The sequence below is a fragment of the Blennius ocellaris genome (assembly GCF_963422515.1).
Source record: "Blennius ocellaris genome assembly, chromosome: 5".
NCBI lineage: Eukaryota > Metazoa > Chordata > Actinopteri > Blenniiformes > Blenniidae > Blennius > Blennius ocellaris.
In genome coordinates, this window is record NC_137654.1 from 19,390,499 (window position 1) to 19,407,202 (window position 16,704).

General features: G+C 42.1%; 1 protein-coding gene across 1 annotated transcript in view; it reads right to left on the minus strand.

The window, feature by feature from the left end:
- LOC308130609 (ERC protein 2-like) overlaps window positions 1-16,704 on the minus strand; it is a gene marked incomplete at both ends in the record, with an annotated part of 109,485 nt that overhangs the window by 30,868 nt on the left and 61,913 nt on the right. The window contains 3 exons of the mRNA XM_080497017.1: window positions 5,007-5,167; window positions 8,801-8,953; window positions 13,403-13,496. Of these exons, the coding sequence (XP_080353143.1) occupies window positions 5,007-5,167; window positions 8,801-8,953; window positions 13,403-13,496 (408 nt within the window). The remainder of the gene's footprint in view (window positions 1-5,006; window positions 5,168-8,800; window positions 8,954-13,402; window positions 13,497-16,704) is intronic.

Consider the following 16,704-nt stretch of genomic DNA (forward strand, 5'->3'; position numbering starts at 1 on the left):
GTTGTGTACAAAGTTTTGTTAAAGACATTAAAAGCAGGTAACAATTAATAAAAGAATTATATATTTACATTGTTATTAGGTTTTCCTGTACTTGAAAACCTTTAAATTGTCAAAGGCTGACAGTGTCCCTGTTTCTACCCACACAGTGCCCCGCTAAATTAGTGCCATAATAGCTTCTAAATTCAAATTTAAAAGTTTACACAACAATTGCAACATGAAGCGAATTTTTATGAAAACTTCTGGTGTAAAATTCAGTGAAATGTGAAAAAAAATGTAACTGCTGCATTATATATATTTATTTCTTTTTAGAGAGGGATTTGAAGCAAAAATAAATAAAAAAGCATAGTTCTGCAAAAGAGATGTGATACGTTCTGTGATACACTGCAACAAGCTACATGAGGATCATTGAAAAACACAAGTTAACAAACAGTTTAATGAATACAAGACTTCAGTCACATGCATGGTGTGAAAGCAATAAGCTGATAAGTAAAAATGCTCCTGGAATCTGCATTATGACTTATTCTATGAGCATATAAAATAGTGTGAGATTAAAAACAACAGCAGAAAAACCCAAAGGCAAACCCTGACGGATTTCCTCTATGATATTTGTTCTGATAAGTCCTTAAACACGCAGCCGTCAACAACTTGTAGGAGCAGTGATTTAAAAACGCTTCATAGAAAAGCGGCTTTAATCGTTCTGATGTTTGCTGTGTGATGGTGCAGGAAAGTCAAATTGTATTTTAACGAGGGCACAAAGCATTTACTTACTGAAACCCTGATCATAGTCCATAAACACCCTCATGTCGTTATGCTCAGAAGACATTGAAACATGATGACCTACCAGCCCTATTTGGACCAAAATGCCAAAAGTACACATTAACGCAAGCCAAACTATTTTCAATGAATCAATTAATTAGTTTAATTAGGTTGTTTACCAGATAGGTTTTTTCTAAGTCCTGAATATCTTAAAATGTGCGCATCAACATGAGCCCGCAAACAAGCCTGCGTTCAACATGACGTGCAAACTACTGTAGGAAGTCTCCATTTGTTCCTCATTAGAAAACCATCTTTTTAAGAAGTTGGAGGATCATCAGACCACAAATCGTATTTACAGCATTTAACCAAAAGCAGATTCAATAATCCCATTGCGACTGGAGAACTGAGAGAGTAACAATGCAAACATATATTGGAATTCTAGGATGTCTTTTCTGTATGTGCGTGTTTTTCTTAAAGTGTAATAAAAAAAAAAGACATACAGGCTTCTCCACCTGAGTCAAAATTAAGCATTTTATTTTACATTATATTTATATTGTATTATTAACAAGTGTATAGTAAGTTGACCATGTTTGATGACAAAAAGGGACACTTGGCTCAACTTTGAACTCCTTATATGATAGTCTACTTAAATGTTACTACCTGGGCTTAAATTCAGCATTTTTATTATATTATAAAATGTTCAATCGAGAACTGATATTTTTATATTTTTGAATTCTAATAAAACCTTTACAGACAGGTTGTTCCAGTCTGAGTGAATGGATGAATGTTTTTCTCATTCACTATATACTGCATTTAAGGTACAAAGAGAAAGGAGTGATGGCGTGCAACTTCCCACTCTTCACTGCTCCACTCCATCTTCTATCTGTTCTTTCCTGCACAACTCCCTCCATCATTTTCCTCCCTAACTCCATCCATCACCCCTCTATCAATCACTGCTTCACTCTATCATCCTTTTTTCCATCATTTACCATTGCCTCCCAAGCTCTCCACCACAATATCTCTTTTTGTCCTCTCTACTATACTATATGCCTACATGATTTTCCTTTTCTGTATTTCCATTTTGTAAACTTTTTTTTTCTTCTTTGTGTCTGCTGCAAAGCTGCCGGTACCTTTTCTTTGCACTATCTCACTTTCCATCCCTAAAAGGCAAACAAAGATAATATCTCTGACATTCCCAGTGTCTACAGCAGGATCAGGTTCAGTAAGCCGCTGCAGTGTTGTGGCATGTAGTATTATCCAGTCCCGACTATGGAAACATCTCAATGACTAGCTATTCAAAATGTCCAAACACATAATTTCTCTATTGTGCACCTACACCCCGTTACACTCCAGTCATTTAATGACAAGCTCCTCTGGAGGCCATCTGTGTGTGAGTGTGTGTGTGTGTGTGTGTGTGTGTGTGTGTGTGTGTGTGTGTGTGTGTGTGTGTGTGTGTGTGTGTGTGTGTGTGTGTGCGTGTGCGTGTGTTAATATTAATGTTGTACAGTTTGGGGGAAACATAATCTGGTGTGGGTTGATAGAGGAGACCCGCACTGCTCCTTATGCATCAAGCATTCAGTTCTATCTGTGAAAAAAAACAAAACATTACACACACACAGGTCTACACGCAGACACGGACACACAAATGAACACACAAATACACATTACAACTAAGGAAACCCAGCAATGAGAGGATATTGAAAATTATTTGTTCCCCTCTTGTCTCTTTCATTAACAGTGTTGAAAAGGCAAAAGATCTGCCCCTCCTTCCTCCATACACACGCACGCACACGCACACACACATGCACACACACACACACAAACACGCACGCACACACAAAGAAAGCTCCCCCGTCCACTGGGGAACGTTCCTCACATGGTTTGCTTCAGCTGGTCTTCTTGACAAATGCCACATTACAGTGGAAAGAAGGAGAAACTTGGCATGAAATCAAACTTCTCTCATGATTTCTAAGATTTGAAATACTTCAGTTTGTGTAGCCCCTCTATTTGCACCCCCCCGCCTCTCATTCTCTTTCTTTCTGTCGCATATTATTCCTGCGTTCACTCTCACCCTTCTCCTCTGGCCCTTTTTCTCTGTCTCCCTTGTTACCTCTCTTTCTCTGCCCTATCTTTCCTGTTTAGTTTCCCCCGTGCTAACTTGGACCAGAGCTGTACTGAGGGAATATGGCCCCTTTTAAGCATGAAGCCACAGTTTGTGTAACTATATGCACGTCCGCAGACGTGAGTGATTATATGTGAGTTCCACTGAGGTTGTGTGTAGGTTCTGCATGCGTATCTTTTGCGGCTTGTTCAGATGTATGTCAGTCTCACGAAGCTTTGCCCCTCACAATTCAACAGTCCTTTAATCCTCATCATCAGTGACCCCAAACCCATGCCTCCAACAACTTCTTGTGCGTGCACGCACGTACGCACGTACACACACACACACACACACACACACACAAAATCCAATGCACAACAGAACACTCGCGCCCTCTCTGCCCCCTCCTTTAGGGCTTACTAGTCAAAAACCTTTAAAGTAAAGAATCTCTTCTACTTTTGTTGCTGTTTGAGTCAGTGAACCGTCACACTAACCTTGGTGCACCTACGTCCGTCTAATGGTGAAATAATACTGAGGTCAACCCAGTGCCAGTAAAGCACAAAAACATCATTGACATGTTGGGTAACTCAGCCTTTTTGCAATTTCACATCCATACCTAGATTGTTTTCTCCATCACATGTAAGAGATTTCCTCCGATAAATATTCCTAGTCATGCCCACATGAAAGAAATTGAAAGTGAAAGAAGATGTTGCAAGAACAGTGTGTTTGTATGTGGAGATGGACACTCTTCTGTCAGTCCTCAGTGAAACTGCACTCTCACATGCACGCACGCACACACAAACACACACAGTGCAGGCAGACACAAGTATGTGCAAATTCTTTCAGCGTTAGTGTGATCAGAGGGACTCATGAGGCGTAATGGATTTGAAAAGTTGTGTTTTCAATACATATGTGCCAGGCTTCTCTTTTGTACTGCAATGAGTGGCTGACATTAAAGGCATTTCGATACGGCACATGACAACCAGATATGTGGTTCCATGCTCCTTCAATCAGAGCACTCAAAGCAAATGCACATGGAGCCGTTCCACTGACAGATCACTGAACCGACGCACGCCCACACGCACGCACACACACACAATTGCAGACAACAGTCCTGCACTAATTTTTCTCTCTGAGCTTCCTCTTACTCTTACTCTGAGTCATCCAAAAAAAATAAAAAAGAGGTGGACACATTTTTCAGGATTTTCTGTTTGAGGCTATGCCACCTGTCCTCAATAAGTGTAACTTTTCAAAAGGCAGCTCGAGACACCGGCTGATCCTGCTTCAGATCACACCTCTGTGCTGATGTCTGTATAACACTTATGCGCCGATGCACATGTGAGCAGGTGAATGGAAAAAATAGTTTTTTTTATACTGCATAGAGACAATAAAGCTGGGCAGGACGATTGAAAGCGGTAAAACACTAAGGAAACGAGCGAGTGCCACTGTCAGGGAATGCAATAATTGATCATGTATTTTATAGCCTGTCAGTCGTGACCACAGACACTTTTTTTCAACATATCCTGCACCACATCACATCATCACACGTTATTTACATTAGTGGGGCAGCGGCCATATTTTCACTGTTCAGAGGAATGCAGGACTGCGAGTACACAAGATAAAGGATGTGGTTAGAGACTAGACTATTAGACTTGATGAATGGAGTTAGGGTAAGTTGATATGTGAATGATGTAAAGCTTTACCCTCAATGCTCCCTTAAAAAAAACCAAAAAAAAAAAAACCTAGATAATTCATTGTAATTCATGACAAGTGCTACGCAATAAATGCTCTTTGAGGGTTTTGGTATTTGTGTGTTGATATTGAACTGGGTAGGACAAAAAACAAAAATACATTTAAACACAATAATCAATTGGACATAACCAAGCATGACATGGCATTGAACTGAAAATATAAACATATACCAAACCATTCAATAAAAACTGAACACTAGAGCTCCTAGATGTTACAGGAAGGCTGTTTTCATGGTGTGTCCTCTGGATATATGATCTATCTGAATGTGAGGGCTACATCTGATTTGTGAAACTTCCCATTTCATGCAACGAGCCAAAAGTCTGGCTGCCGAGTTCATGAAATGGGCAGTTTCACAGTTTGGGTGTAACATAAACAGGTGGATGAGTATGAAACTAACTTCATCTCCAGAATCTCTTCCAGCTGTTTGCGTCTCTCCTGGCGCAGATTGATGAGGTGGCCGTCTCTTTCGTGCAGGGACTGCTGAGTCGAGGACAGACGCAGTTTGGTGGCGTCCAGCTCCTGCCGCGTCTTCTCCAAAGCCCCCATCAGCTCCTCCAACTATTTCCAGGACAAACATAAAACAATGGGTGTAAACATTCTACTGTAGCTCCTGACAATGCTTTCTTCCTCGATAATCAAGATATGTGTCCATTAATAATTTGCAAATGCAGTGTACAGTATTTATTCTGCCATCAGGCTTATGCATACACACACTCACACACAATCATGTTATTATGGATGTAGGAAAGTAATCAGAAACACAATGCACATCGGCTGCATACTTGTGCTTACAAGCATGTACAAGAATCAGTTGTGTGAGACTGATGAGAGATGACATCACAACCTAAGCAAGGAAAACCAATGGGCGGTTGACTTCTCAGAGTGGTTGACATTACTGAGGTTGGTAGGTTAGTTGAATGATATGTCCACTGACCCTTGCACTGGAAATAAGAGTTCCCTCTTCCACCTTTCAGCACTTATTTTACCCCACTTCTTAATTGTGGTTCAACTTTAAAGCAGTTGAGAGTAATGCTCATCTCCTTCCTCCACACACACACACACACACACACACACACACACACACACACACACACACACACACACACACACACACACACACACACACACACACACACACACACACACACACACACACACACACACACACACACACCCTCTGGCCATACAAGCCCCTGTACCCAACCTGAGAGTCTGACAGACAGGATGTAACCGCAGGGCACCATTATCCTCAAACCGGAAGTGTCTAATTACCCCACAACAAGTACTTCACAAGAGGATGCGGTGCTCGAAGGGCTTGTTCAGACGTCATGAAGAGAGAAACCACAACAATGTGACTACATCTCCGTGCAGCTATGATGATTCACAGATTCATGATATGAGTTAGACAAAACCAGAAGAAACAAAGGGAATCAAGAAAAAAAAGGAAGGCACAAAAGAAAATGAAGAAGAAGAATATAGGGTGAATGCGCTGTATGGGGTCGGAGCTGAAAAAAACCATGGGCCTCTTTTATGAAGGAGCCAAATCGTTCACACATTTCCAGGACTCTCGCCATCTCCTCGAGTTTTCCAGGTGTGCTTCACAGATGTCCGATAAAGTGCTCACTGACTGACTGTCACATATGGAATAAGGAAGGAAATGGAGACAGCAGAGTAAGTGAGAATAACTGAAATTCTCATTGGTAGCAAAGTGGCGACCATTAGCCCTGACTTCCTGGCAACGTAACAAAGCATTGTTTTCAGTGAAAAGCCCCTTCCAACAACAGCTGACCCCAGTTTGTTTCCAGGAACCAATACACTTGTGATCAAGACGGCCAACTGTCCAACATCACACCATTTTAGTGTTTGATGTCTTATTCACAGCTCAAACCATTTTTTTTCATCTTGAATACCAAGGGTCACACACAAACACACACAACTCATTCACACCCACCACATGTCTATCAACCTTTACACACCCACTGCCCCCCTTAAGTTGCTCATTAGTCCACCACCAGGGCTAGCCCTCACTTCACAATCACATCATTAATAAGGAATACAATGCATTTTAGTGAAATTAGGGTCCTAATCAGCTTAGCGGCAAGCCTGTGCGTGCTAATTTAGCTCAACTTCAAGGCAAAGCCCCCCCAGCCAGGCAAGGGCTCACTAAGACTGGCCCAAAGCCCCTTTAGTTGATAAGCTGATTGAGGGCTCAGAGGTAAGGGCCAAATCCCTCTTGTCCATTTGCGTCGTGTTGCTGGTTCAAAGGCCGAGTTCAAACGCCACAGACAGGAAGAGAGGCAAAAAGACTAGGACAGATATGCAGGGAAAGGGAGAGAGAGTGTGGAGATAATTGCGCGGGACAAGTTAAGAAGGCAGATGGGAAGGAACGAGGCTTGGGACAGCGAAGGGAAAGCAGAAATGATTCCTCAAGAAAGACGGGAGACAGAGCTGGAGAGAAAGACGCAGGGAATGTGGGTGTGAAGAAAAGTGACCCAGGGCATTACCCATGCTCCATTTCAGCAGGTCAGGCTGATGGAAGACTTTCAGCGCATTACACATCATGAGACTGATTACTCTGGGACACAGGGGAGAAGAAAGAGGAAAATCAAGCAGAGAGTGAAGGGGGGGGGGGGGGGGGGGGGTGAGAATGTGAGTTTGGCAGGGTGCTCTGAAACAGTGCCAGGGTCAGGTGATGCTTCAGACAGACCTATACCTCTCTCTTGTCTCCACTGCACACCTATGTAGACAGTGAAGCCAGACGAACAACTCGTGTGGTTACAACACACAGGTTTACACGTTACTCCGTAAATACTTGTGAGCATCAGAGACTAAAAGGTTGGCAAACTACACACCTTACAATGAATAACTCTATTCAAATCCAGTTCACAGGGAGTTCAGTTGACAAAATGTCTGCATGCTGCCACAGTATTTTTTTCTCTGCATAGAGTCTGGATCAACTTAAAATAAAAGCAAGTTGACGAAAAACCTTCGGGGTCAATGAGTGCTAATGTGTCACAAGTCAGGAAAGGATTTCCTTGATTCCTCCACACATGGGTAAACTTGGGTCAAAGCTGAATCATCCACTTCTAAGCGTGCGAAAACTCCCTCAGACATAAATATAGTTTTCGTTCTGACTTCTCAGTGAATCAGAATATTGTTTGATAAACACTGTATCCACACTGAATGTAAGTCAAGCATACAGAGCACACAGAAATTGCGAAAAAGAAGGAAAAAACAGGCCACAGTTCACATTGGCTCTATCGGAACTTTTTTAAACTGAGTTTGACCCGCCGTTGCATTGCTGCTCTGTCCAGCGCTCTCCTCTCTTCATCTTTTCGCTTCTCTTCGGTGGCAGCCGTGTGTTTGAAGCAACACAGCCATTCTGCCACGAAATGTTAGTTCTTGTTTTAACCACTGATTGCTCTCATGTTACTTGTGGCACTCATAAGTAATGCGAGGTCATTCTCATTCAAATGCACGCTCACACCGAGAGGAAACACACTCCCTCGCCCTGTTTCTCTTTCCCACCGCAGACACACCTACACTCACAAACACACATACAAAAAGCACACACATATATTTTTCTTTTTTGGGGGGGTGTGGGGGGGATGTTGCAGACCAAGCAGCTGGCAGACAGAAAGACAGACAGACAGACAGATAGTAGGACACTCGGGGTAAAAAGGGAAGCCTGCACTCCATCAAGTCTGAAGTCTACCGCTTTGTTAGTAAATTCTGATTATATGCTCATAAACTCACAACATGTCAAACATATGCTTACGTTTTCAAGCACGCCACAGCAAACTTAACAAAAGAAAATGAAAGGAGGCCACTGGAATTTAATGTTGCAGTATTAAATTTCAGTCAAGGAGAAGAAAATAAACAAGAGAATGTTTAGAGAATACAAACTTAGTCTGGAATAAAATTAAATGACAGAGGAGAAGAAGGCACCCAGTAATTGTAATTGTGAATTTGTTGGGCAAGAACAACATATTAAGCAGGTCTGGAGGAAGAAGTCATTGACAACAATCAGCATGCAATTATACTCTGGGCCACATGGGGGCGCAGTTTAGCTCCCCCTTTTTTTTGTTAGGGTTCCTCTTTTTGCCGGTTGAGCTGGTGTGTTTAAACATGAATTGGGGGTATCTGTGTGAAAGTGTATGTTGCTGTTGAGTCTTCCACATGTCAGTAAACCTGTCTCTGCGCCTGAACGCGGTCAGCCTCCTCCTGCGCCCACAGAGCCTCCCTGTGAGCGGAGGTGTTCATGCTGTCCCTCAGTGCCCTCTCCAGCTCCATGATCCGCTCAGCCGTCTCCCGCAGGGCATCCTGGGAAGATGAAAGAGGCTGCTGGAGGGTGGTGGGGGGCGAGAAGAGAGTTAGGAAGAAGAGGTTTGGAAGCGAAGCAGCAAAAAGTCGGGGAGAAAAGTATGTTCCTTTAAATGATAATTGCTCCAAAAAGGCATCATCAAATGTGTTAGAGAGAAGGAAAAAAAAGATAAAATAAGTCCATGGAAAGTATAAACAAAGAAAAAAGGACAATCTGCAGTAAGAGAGGAAATAAGAGCTCTCTGAGAAGCAACAGACACAGCCAAAACAGAAGAGAGTGGTAAGTGATGGAGAGGGCTTTTCTAAGTACTATGACCTTTGCTGACATCTGCATGAGAGTGTGAATTAGTGGGTGTGGGTATGCAGAGAGAGCTGTGCACGTTTACATGTACAGTTTGTGTGTGGCCTCTGACACCTATGGTGAGAGGAAGAAAATGATCCCTCTCCACACTGGTTGATGGAACTGTGAAAGAAAACACTGGACAGGAATAATAAACCCCCCGATTCTCTCTCTCTCTCTCTCTCTCTCTCTCTCTCTCTCTCTCTCTCTCTCTCTCTCTCTCTCTCTCTCTCTCTCTCTCTACCTCCCTCTGTTTTTTCTCCAGCTTTCACTCTGACTAGCAAAGCGTTGACTCACATTCAAGTTCACACGTTCACACTTTGGTGGGAGCGGTGCAGAAGCGCCGCAGTGGCACGGACTTAAGGAAGCACTTTCAAGTCCAGCTGACATGTTGTTATGACACAAACTAGGGATTCACCTCATAGATCAGGCTTGGAAGCAAACTCCTGAAACAGCAGGAAACACCTGATGGATAAATTAACAACCAGTATCCCTTCAGAAAGCTTATAAACACTTAGATTGCCAGACTCTGATTTTCCATCAAGAAAAAAAAAGGCAACAGCAGATGGTCACAGCTATAAAAACCCAACAGTAGCAAGCAGAGCAAATCAAAATGTGCGGTTTGAACATTGCTTCAATGTCCAAAACTGATGCTTCAAGAAAACAAGGAGGGCATACAGTAGCAAAAGCAACACGTGTCAAGAAGATTTGCAACTGGTTAGAAGGGGGGGGAAAAGGAGGACTTAAATGTGATAGATGAAAATTAAACTGACTGACTGCTCTAAAAGTGATATTTAAAGAAGAAATAAAACAATAGTTTCGTGTCAGTGAAAGGGCGTTTTACGTGACTGGAAACAATAGCATCAGCTTCAGACAGAACTACAATGTAAATGTATCTGTGTCTTGTACAATTATCTTGTTTGACAGGACTCTGAACAGATACATTTCTTTGGTATAGCAGGCGAAACAGTACTATAGTTCACATATGAGGGATCCTTTATGATGGATTCCTCATGTGCAGTGACTTGAGTGCCAGTCACTTTATGAGACATGAAAAAAATGAATAAGCTTCAAAACAGTATGAAAAACAACAAAAAACTGAGTGGTTTCTTCATCGGCACATTAGTGAAAGGCAAATTTACAAAGTAACAAAGTAATGGCAAGAAAAAAAACAAAAACACAAAAACACAAAAACAAATGAGCATTATCCCTGAGCCTGAAATGATGAAATGCCAAGACAGAAAATCACAAGCGGATACTTGTGACTCGTCATGTCAGCACAACACAGCTGGAGGTGCGCGACACACACACACACACACACACACACACACACACACACACACACACACACACACACACACACACACACACACACACACACACACACACACACACAGAGGTAGGCTGTGTGCATCAGCAGTCCAAAACTGTAATTGGATGTGACAGACGGGCAGTAATTCGATGCACCAGAATCAACAAGTACTGGTCTGACCCCACCCATCAGACACACACACACACACACACACACACACACACACACACACACACACACACACACACACACACACACACACACACACACACACACACACACACACACACACACACACACACACACACACACACACACACACACACACACACACACACACACACCCCACTGGGATGGGGTTGCCACTGCTGGACCCTGGAGTGTAACTCAACCAGAAAGCTCTGTCTCCTTGTGTGTGTGTGTGTGTGTGTGTGTGTGTGTGTGTGTGTGTGTGTGTGTGTGTGTGTGTGTGTGTGTGTGTGTGTGTGTGTGTGTGTGTGTGTGTGTGCGTGTGCGTGCGTGTGCGTGCGTGCGTGCGTGCGTGTGTGTGTGTGTGTGCGCGTGCGTGCGTGCGTGTGTGTATATGCACATGTACAATATATGAGTCCTATATGTGTGTCGGTGCATATATACTGTATATATCTATAAGTAATGTGAGCTTTATTAGTACCAAGAGACCATTCTGGCTTTCAAGACTACAAAGAGAGGAAAAAAGGGCAAGACAGATACAGAGACAGAGCGAGCAGGAAGAAATGGAAAGATAATTGCCTCTGCAGCACCAATCATCACCTGATGCCCCTGGGAAGGATCATTATGGTTCTGGCACTTTTTGGTTTGATGGAGGGATTATAATCACTTAAATAAATGAGCAGAGAGTGAGAGAATGCACATTTCCAACAGCTGTGTACCTATGATCCTTGGCTTTGCACACACACATCTGTCTCTGTGTCTGTCAACTGCTTGTCTGCAGCGTCCGTCTTTACCCTTCCTGTTTTATGATTTGAAAACCTGTTAAGAGTGTGTGAGAGGCCCAGAGATTTTACATACAGTTTCAGATCAGAAATTGAAGGAGAATCCTGACATTATTTCAAAGTTCTTTTAAATATATCTAACCAAAGGGTGGCTGACGTGTCTGTTACAGATAAATATGAAATTAAAGGCCTGTGTGTGAATGTTTGAAGTGAATACTTCCGATGTGTGTTTTCTCCATTTGTGAAGTGCAGCATGGCGTGATGGAGACAATGAAGCGAAGAGATGCTATCAGTACGTCCCACATAAACTCTGTTGGAATTATATGGAGAGTTTGTTTGTGTGTGTTTACCCTCGAAGCGTGCTTTATTCCCGATGGACAAAGAGATAAATGGCGTGAGAGAGAACAGAGGGAGGGAGGGAAGAAGGCCATAACACATTTTCTACTGAACAGAAAATATGATTTTAAAAAACATTTGAACTTATCTGGAGATGGTGAGAAGGATTATGAGGTCTTGTGAAGTCTTATGCTCACTTCCTTTGGTTATTCTTCAAGTCTTTATCATTTATGACTCCCTTTTTTAATCATAATCACAGTGGTATATTTATTATGCCAATTGATCTAATGCTGTTGGTGGGTGGTCCCAGTTATGGTTTACTATTTAAAGCTGGTTTCTACTCAGCTGGACATTTGGTACAATTTACTGAAATGCGCATGTGAAATCGCTGAATCATTGTTTAAGTGGTTTTTGCAATAATTCATTAGAGATCATAATAATCTTTGATGTTAGATTGTTTCTTAAAATATTGAGTGCAGTAAGTATCCTCACTGTCATTGCTGGGATTTATTTTTCAAACAAAACAGCAAACTGTGACGTTATACTTAACTGGATTTTCATTTTTTTCATCAATTCATGTGGACATTTCAAGATAAGATCGTCAGAAGGGCATCTGCTGTTATAGTTCCAAATAAAGTGAATGGAGGAGCAGCGAAGGTTTTTGTTTTCACCTCTCAAATGCGGCCAGTTTCTAAACGCGACGACCAACCGACGGCCCTGCCAGAGGAAACACAACAGATGTGTCCTTCTCAGACACTGTTTGGATGCAGAAATAGGATGTCGGATGCTGCTGCCAGTATACACAAAAATAGAAAAATAGCTCGCTCAAAAACAGACAGAGAGACTCACTCTCTTTGGCAGAGAGGTATGGAGGTGCACTCTCCTTCAGATGGAACCTGGCATTAAGACCATAGCGAAGCTCTGTAGTCTTAGTATGCTGTATAAAAGTAAACAGAAAGTAAGCTAAGAATGATTCTTCCTTTATGTCAAACTTGGAGTTGAAGGACACTTCACCCAATCACAGGAGATGCACGACCTCAAACACATGTTTTCTTCTGGTTTGTGGAAACAGGCCAAACTGAACTTGAACCAGGACCTTGCTGGCTGGGAGACAACAGTGGTAACCACTTCACCACCTACATAGAGAAATAATGAGACAAATTCCCAGATGCCTGACCATACTCGCTTCTGTACCGTTCCCATTTTATCCTGCAGATCTTCACTGGTGTAAAGGATTGATTCTGTCCTGTGCCGAGGAGTGATTCTGAGTTCCACTGTGGGAGGATGAGTGCTATGACAGACTGGAGTAAGGAGTGTGAAAAAAGGGAGATAGAAGCAAGGGAAGTGTATTTATGTGGACTGCCTTGCAAAAGAGGAGAGAAGGAAACAAAGAAAAAAAGGTCGGGTGAAATGAGCCATTAGCTGATTTCAACTCTTTGAGCTGAAAAGATGACAAGGAGGCTGAACATGTGCCATTCACACAGAGACACCCACACCGAGTGTTTCCCTACCTGCGATAAAGAATGAGGATGGCCGTCAAGTAGAGCATCTTTCCTCATATCGCCCGACATCATCTGCTTCTGGATGTTGGGGGACTTGATTTGCCTTCAGAGGGAGAAATACGGATATCACAGACGACAACTGAATTAACTGAATTAAAGAAGTGGGAAATTACAGATGCCATGAAATGCAAAAGAAATGCAAGTTGTGTTTCATTCAGTTAGACAAAGAGCAACAACAATGTGAATAAAGTGGAAAAATTTGACCCTGAGAATAAAAGAGATTGAGGGTTGATGAATGGATATGTATGAAAATGCCACATAAGCTTGTAAATGGAAAGCAACGCATGGATAATACAAATCAGGCAAGTTATTTCTGCTCCCCAAAAAAATGGAAAACCTTTTTTCTTCGATACTACTGCCCAATTTCATCTTGTCGGATAAAATAGTACTATGATAAACTTAAAATTTAAACTGTTTCCTTGTGGTGAAGAATATACAGTTGTGAAGAAAATATCTATATTTTCACAAAAACCAAAGAATGCCTACTGATAATTGTCACAATCTCTCGAGCTGTTACATTAAATGCATGTTTTGACTAACGCAACCTCACAACATGGCTTTGAGGCTAATGCCAGTTTGCAATGAGGTAGTTTTCATGGCAGCAGCACTAATATCTCAGCTCGGGTGTCAGTGTTGGGTTGTGGCCACTACTCTTAGGAAACTTGTTCGAAAATCAATATTTTCTTTGTAATCTTTACAATTTGCTCTGTGGTTTGGCAGGCCGGATTGGAGCCTCTTGCGGGCTGGTTTTATATTTGACGTCCCTGATCTAACTTATAATTTAATTTTCCTTGTGATTGACGCTCACTGATATAGGCCATGAATCACAAAGGATCAAACTTCTGGCTTCTCAAAATATTCATTGAATGAACTCACTTCTTGCACATGACTGTAGGTCAAAATGTAACTTTACTTGATAAACACATGTATTTGCATTTATGTGAGTAAACTATTAAATGTGCAAGTACAGGCAAAATGCATGATCAAAATTATACCTATGTTGCATTTGAATTTGCAGAATCACCAATGTGGCACGATATGAGTGTGCAGTACAGCAAGAGAATACAAGTGTGTCTGTTTCTCTCCTTTGTAAAATGGCAGAAAAGGACAAGACAAGACACGACTGATGTCGGTGAGACACAGCTGTGTAAATCCTTCAACAGCAAAACACACAAACATTTCCAAACGGGAGATGCAAGTGCATGCATGCACATAAACACATTCTCAAAAAATATAAAAGCTCAAGTCCACAGCTAAAAAGACTGGACTATACCAATGCGCGCACACACACGCACACGCGCACACGCACACACACACACACACACACACACACACACACACACACACACACACACACACACACACACACACACACACACACACACACACACACACACACACACACACACAGAGTAGAACATGTGCAAAAAAGAAAAAAAACTGGCGCAGGCCTCTGGACTGATAATAAATCAGCTGTCAGCATTGTGCATCGCTAAGGTGCTGATTACAGAGTTGAACTGTGTGTTAACCAGCCAGGACGGCTGTGTATTTACTTCCACACTGAGACTTGCTCCTTGTCATTTACCGAACACACTCAGCCACATCTATTGCAAACACAAACACACGCACCGGCGCTCAGTACAGTTACTAGTGGACGGTCACACATCCACAAAACCCATGCGCCAGAAGCCAAACATTTATACACAATCTATATTTTATTTCAACCGCGCTTAAAATAGAATCAAAATACACGTCTTTGAGGTCCCAGTTTGGCCATCAGACTTTTCGAAGAAAGCTGACAGTGACAAATTAGTGCTTAAGAGAACCCTCTAACACTGTAAACAAGCTGTGACCAAGCAGCTGCTAAAATACGCCACATTATTATTCCATATCCATGCCGGCGTGTTTACTTTGGGCAAAATCTACAAGCTGCCCCCACATGTGGGCAAATATTTGCTGTCACAGTCCTTAGAATGGTGTGTGTGTCAGACTTTATGAGTAATGTTAGGGTGCAATTAATGTGAAATACACCAAACGAGATGATGAATAAATGTAAAAGATTTCGTCTGCACAGTAGTAACTTTCAGAAATTCCTGCTATGAGAAAAGACAGCGGAACCGGAGCAGTTAAAATTTTTGATCAATATCCTGTTATTACTCACCCTTAAGAAAACCGCACACTCAAGTTTATTAGCCTTCCCTTTTTCTGAATCTGGCTAGGATCTTATACATGTTTTTCTATCTTTCCGATGATGTTTAAAAAAAATAATAAATATATATATATATATAGAGAGAGAGAGAGAGATTTTTTTTTTTCCTGTTTAAAAGTGAAGCATGAGCAGCGACTAACTGAATTCTGTTGCACAATAGTCTGTTGCACACACCAATAAATCCTTGTGCAGAAATATTTTCACATCAAAAAGAGGAAAGGGGAAAAAAGGAATCTGTTTGTACTCTGATCTTTGAGGGCTGTGTGTGTTTTTCTAAGCTTGGATGCATGTCCATGGAGGGCGAACCTGCCATAAGGGCATATCAGCTATCACACACAGCCTCTACTGGCACAGGTGTAAAAACCAGCAGACACGTTGGTCCCGTTTGATAGCTGATACACCCTCATCATCCCATCACTGCAAAATAAAGTAAGTGTTTTGACCAGTGTAGAGGCAAATGAGGGCATGAAGAGTGTGAATCAGGGGCAGACGAGCTGGGCTGCATGTGAGTGGAAAATATGAGGGAGAAATTGTGATTTGTTGATTACCGAAATGAGTAAATTCTTGCGGGGGGAAATAGTATTTTAGAGGAGTGACACTTCTGAGAAGGATGAAGTGAGAGAGAAGGAGCCGTGTGCACCTTCCAGCCGTTTCCTAAACTGAGCGTAATAAGTAATTTTTCACATTTCCTTTTGCTTCGTCCACCTGGAGCCCCGCACACATCCGCCTTCCAATATAAGCAACGCCGCTTTTCCTCAAGCTGTCAGACATCTGCTTTATGTTCTTCTATATCTTTATGCATGCTTCTATAGCTTCTTTTTTGACTATTAAGTAGATTTTGGACCATGACTTTAGTATTTCTCTCCTGTAATCAGGACACGATTTGCTCAGGACAAAGAAGGAATATAGTTTGTTACAAATCACACCCTCTATAATTCATGTCAATTAGAAGAAAGGGAGAAAAAAAGGAAAATATATATCTTCCACCCTCATTTGAGGATCTGAGTGTGTGCCGTGGAGCAGCAGGGCGGCAGCAGCAGCA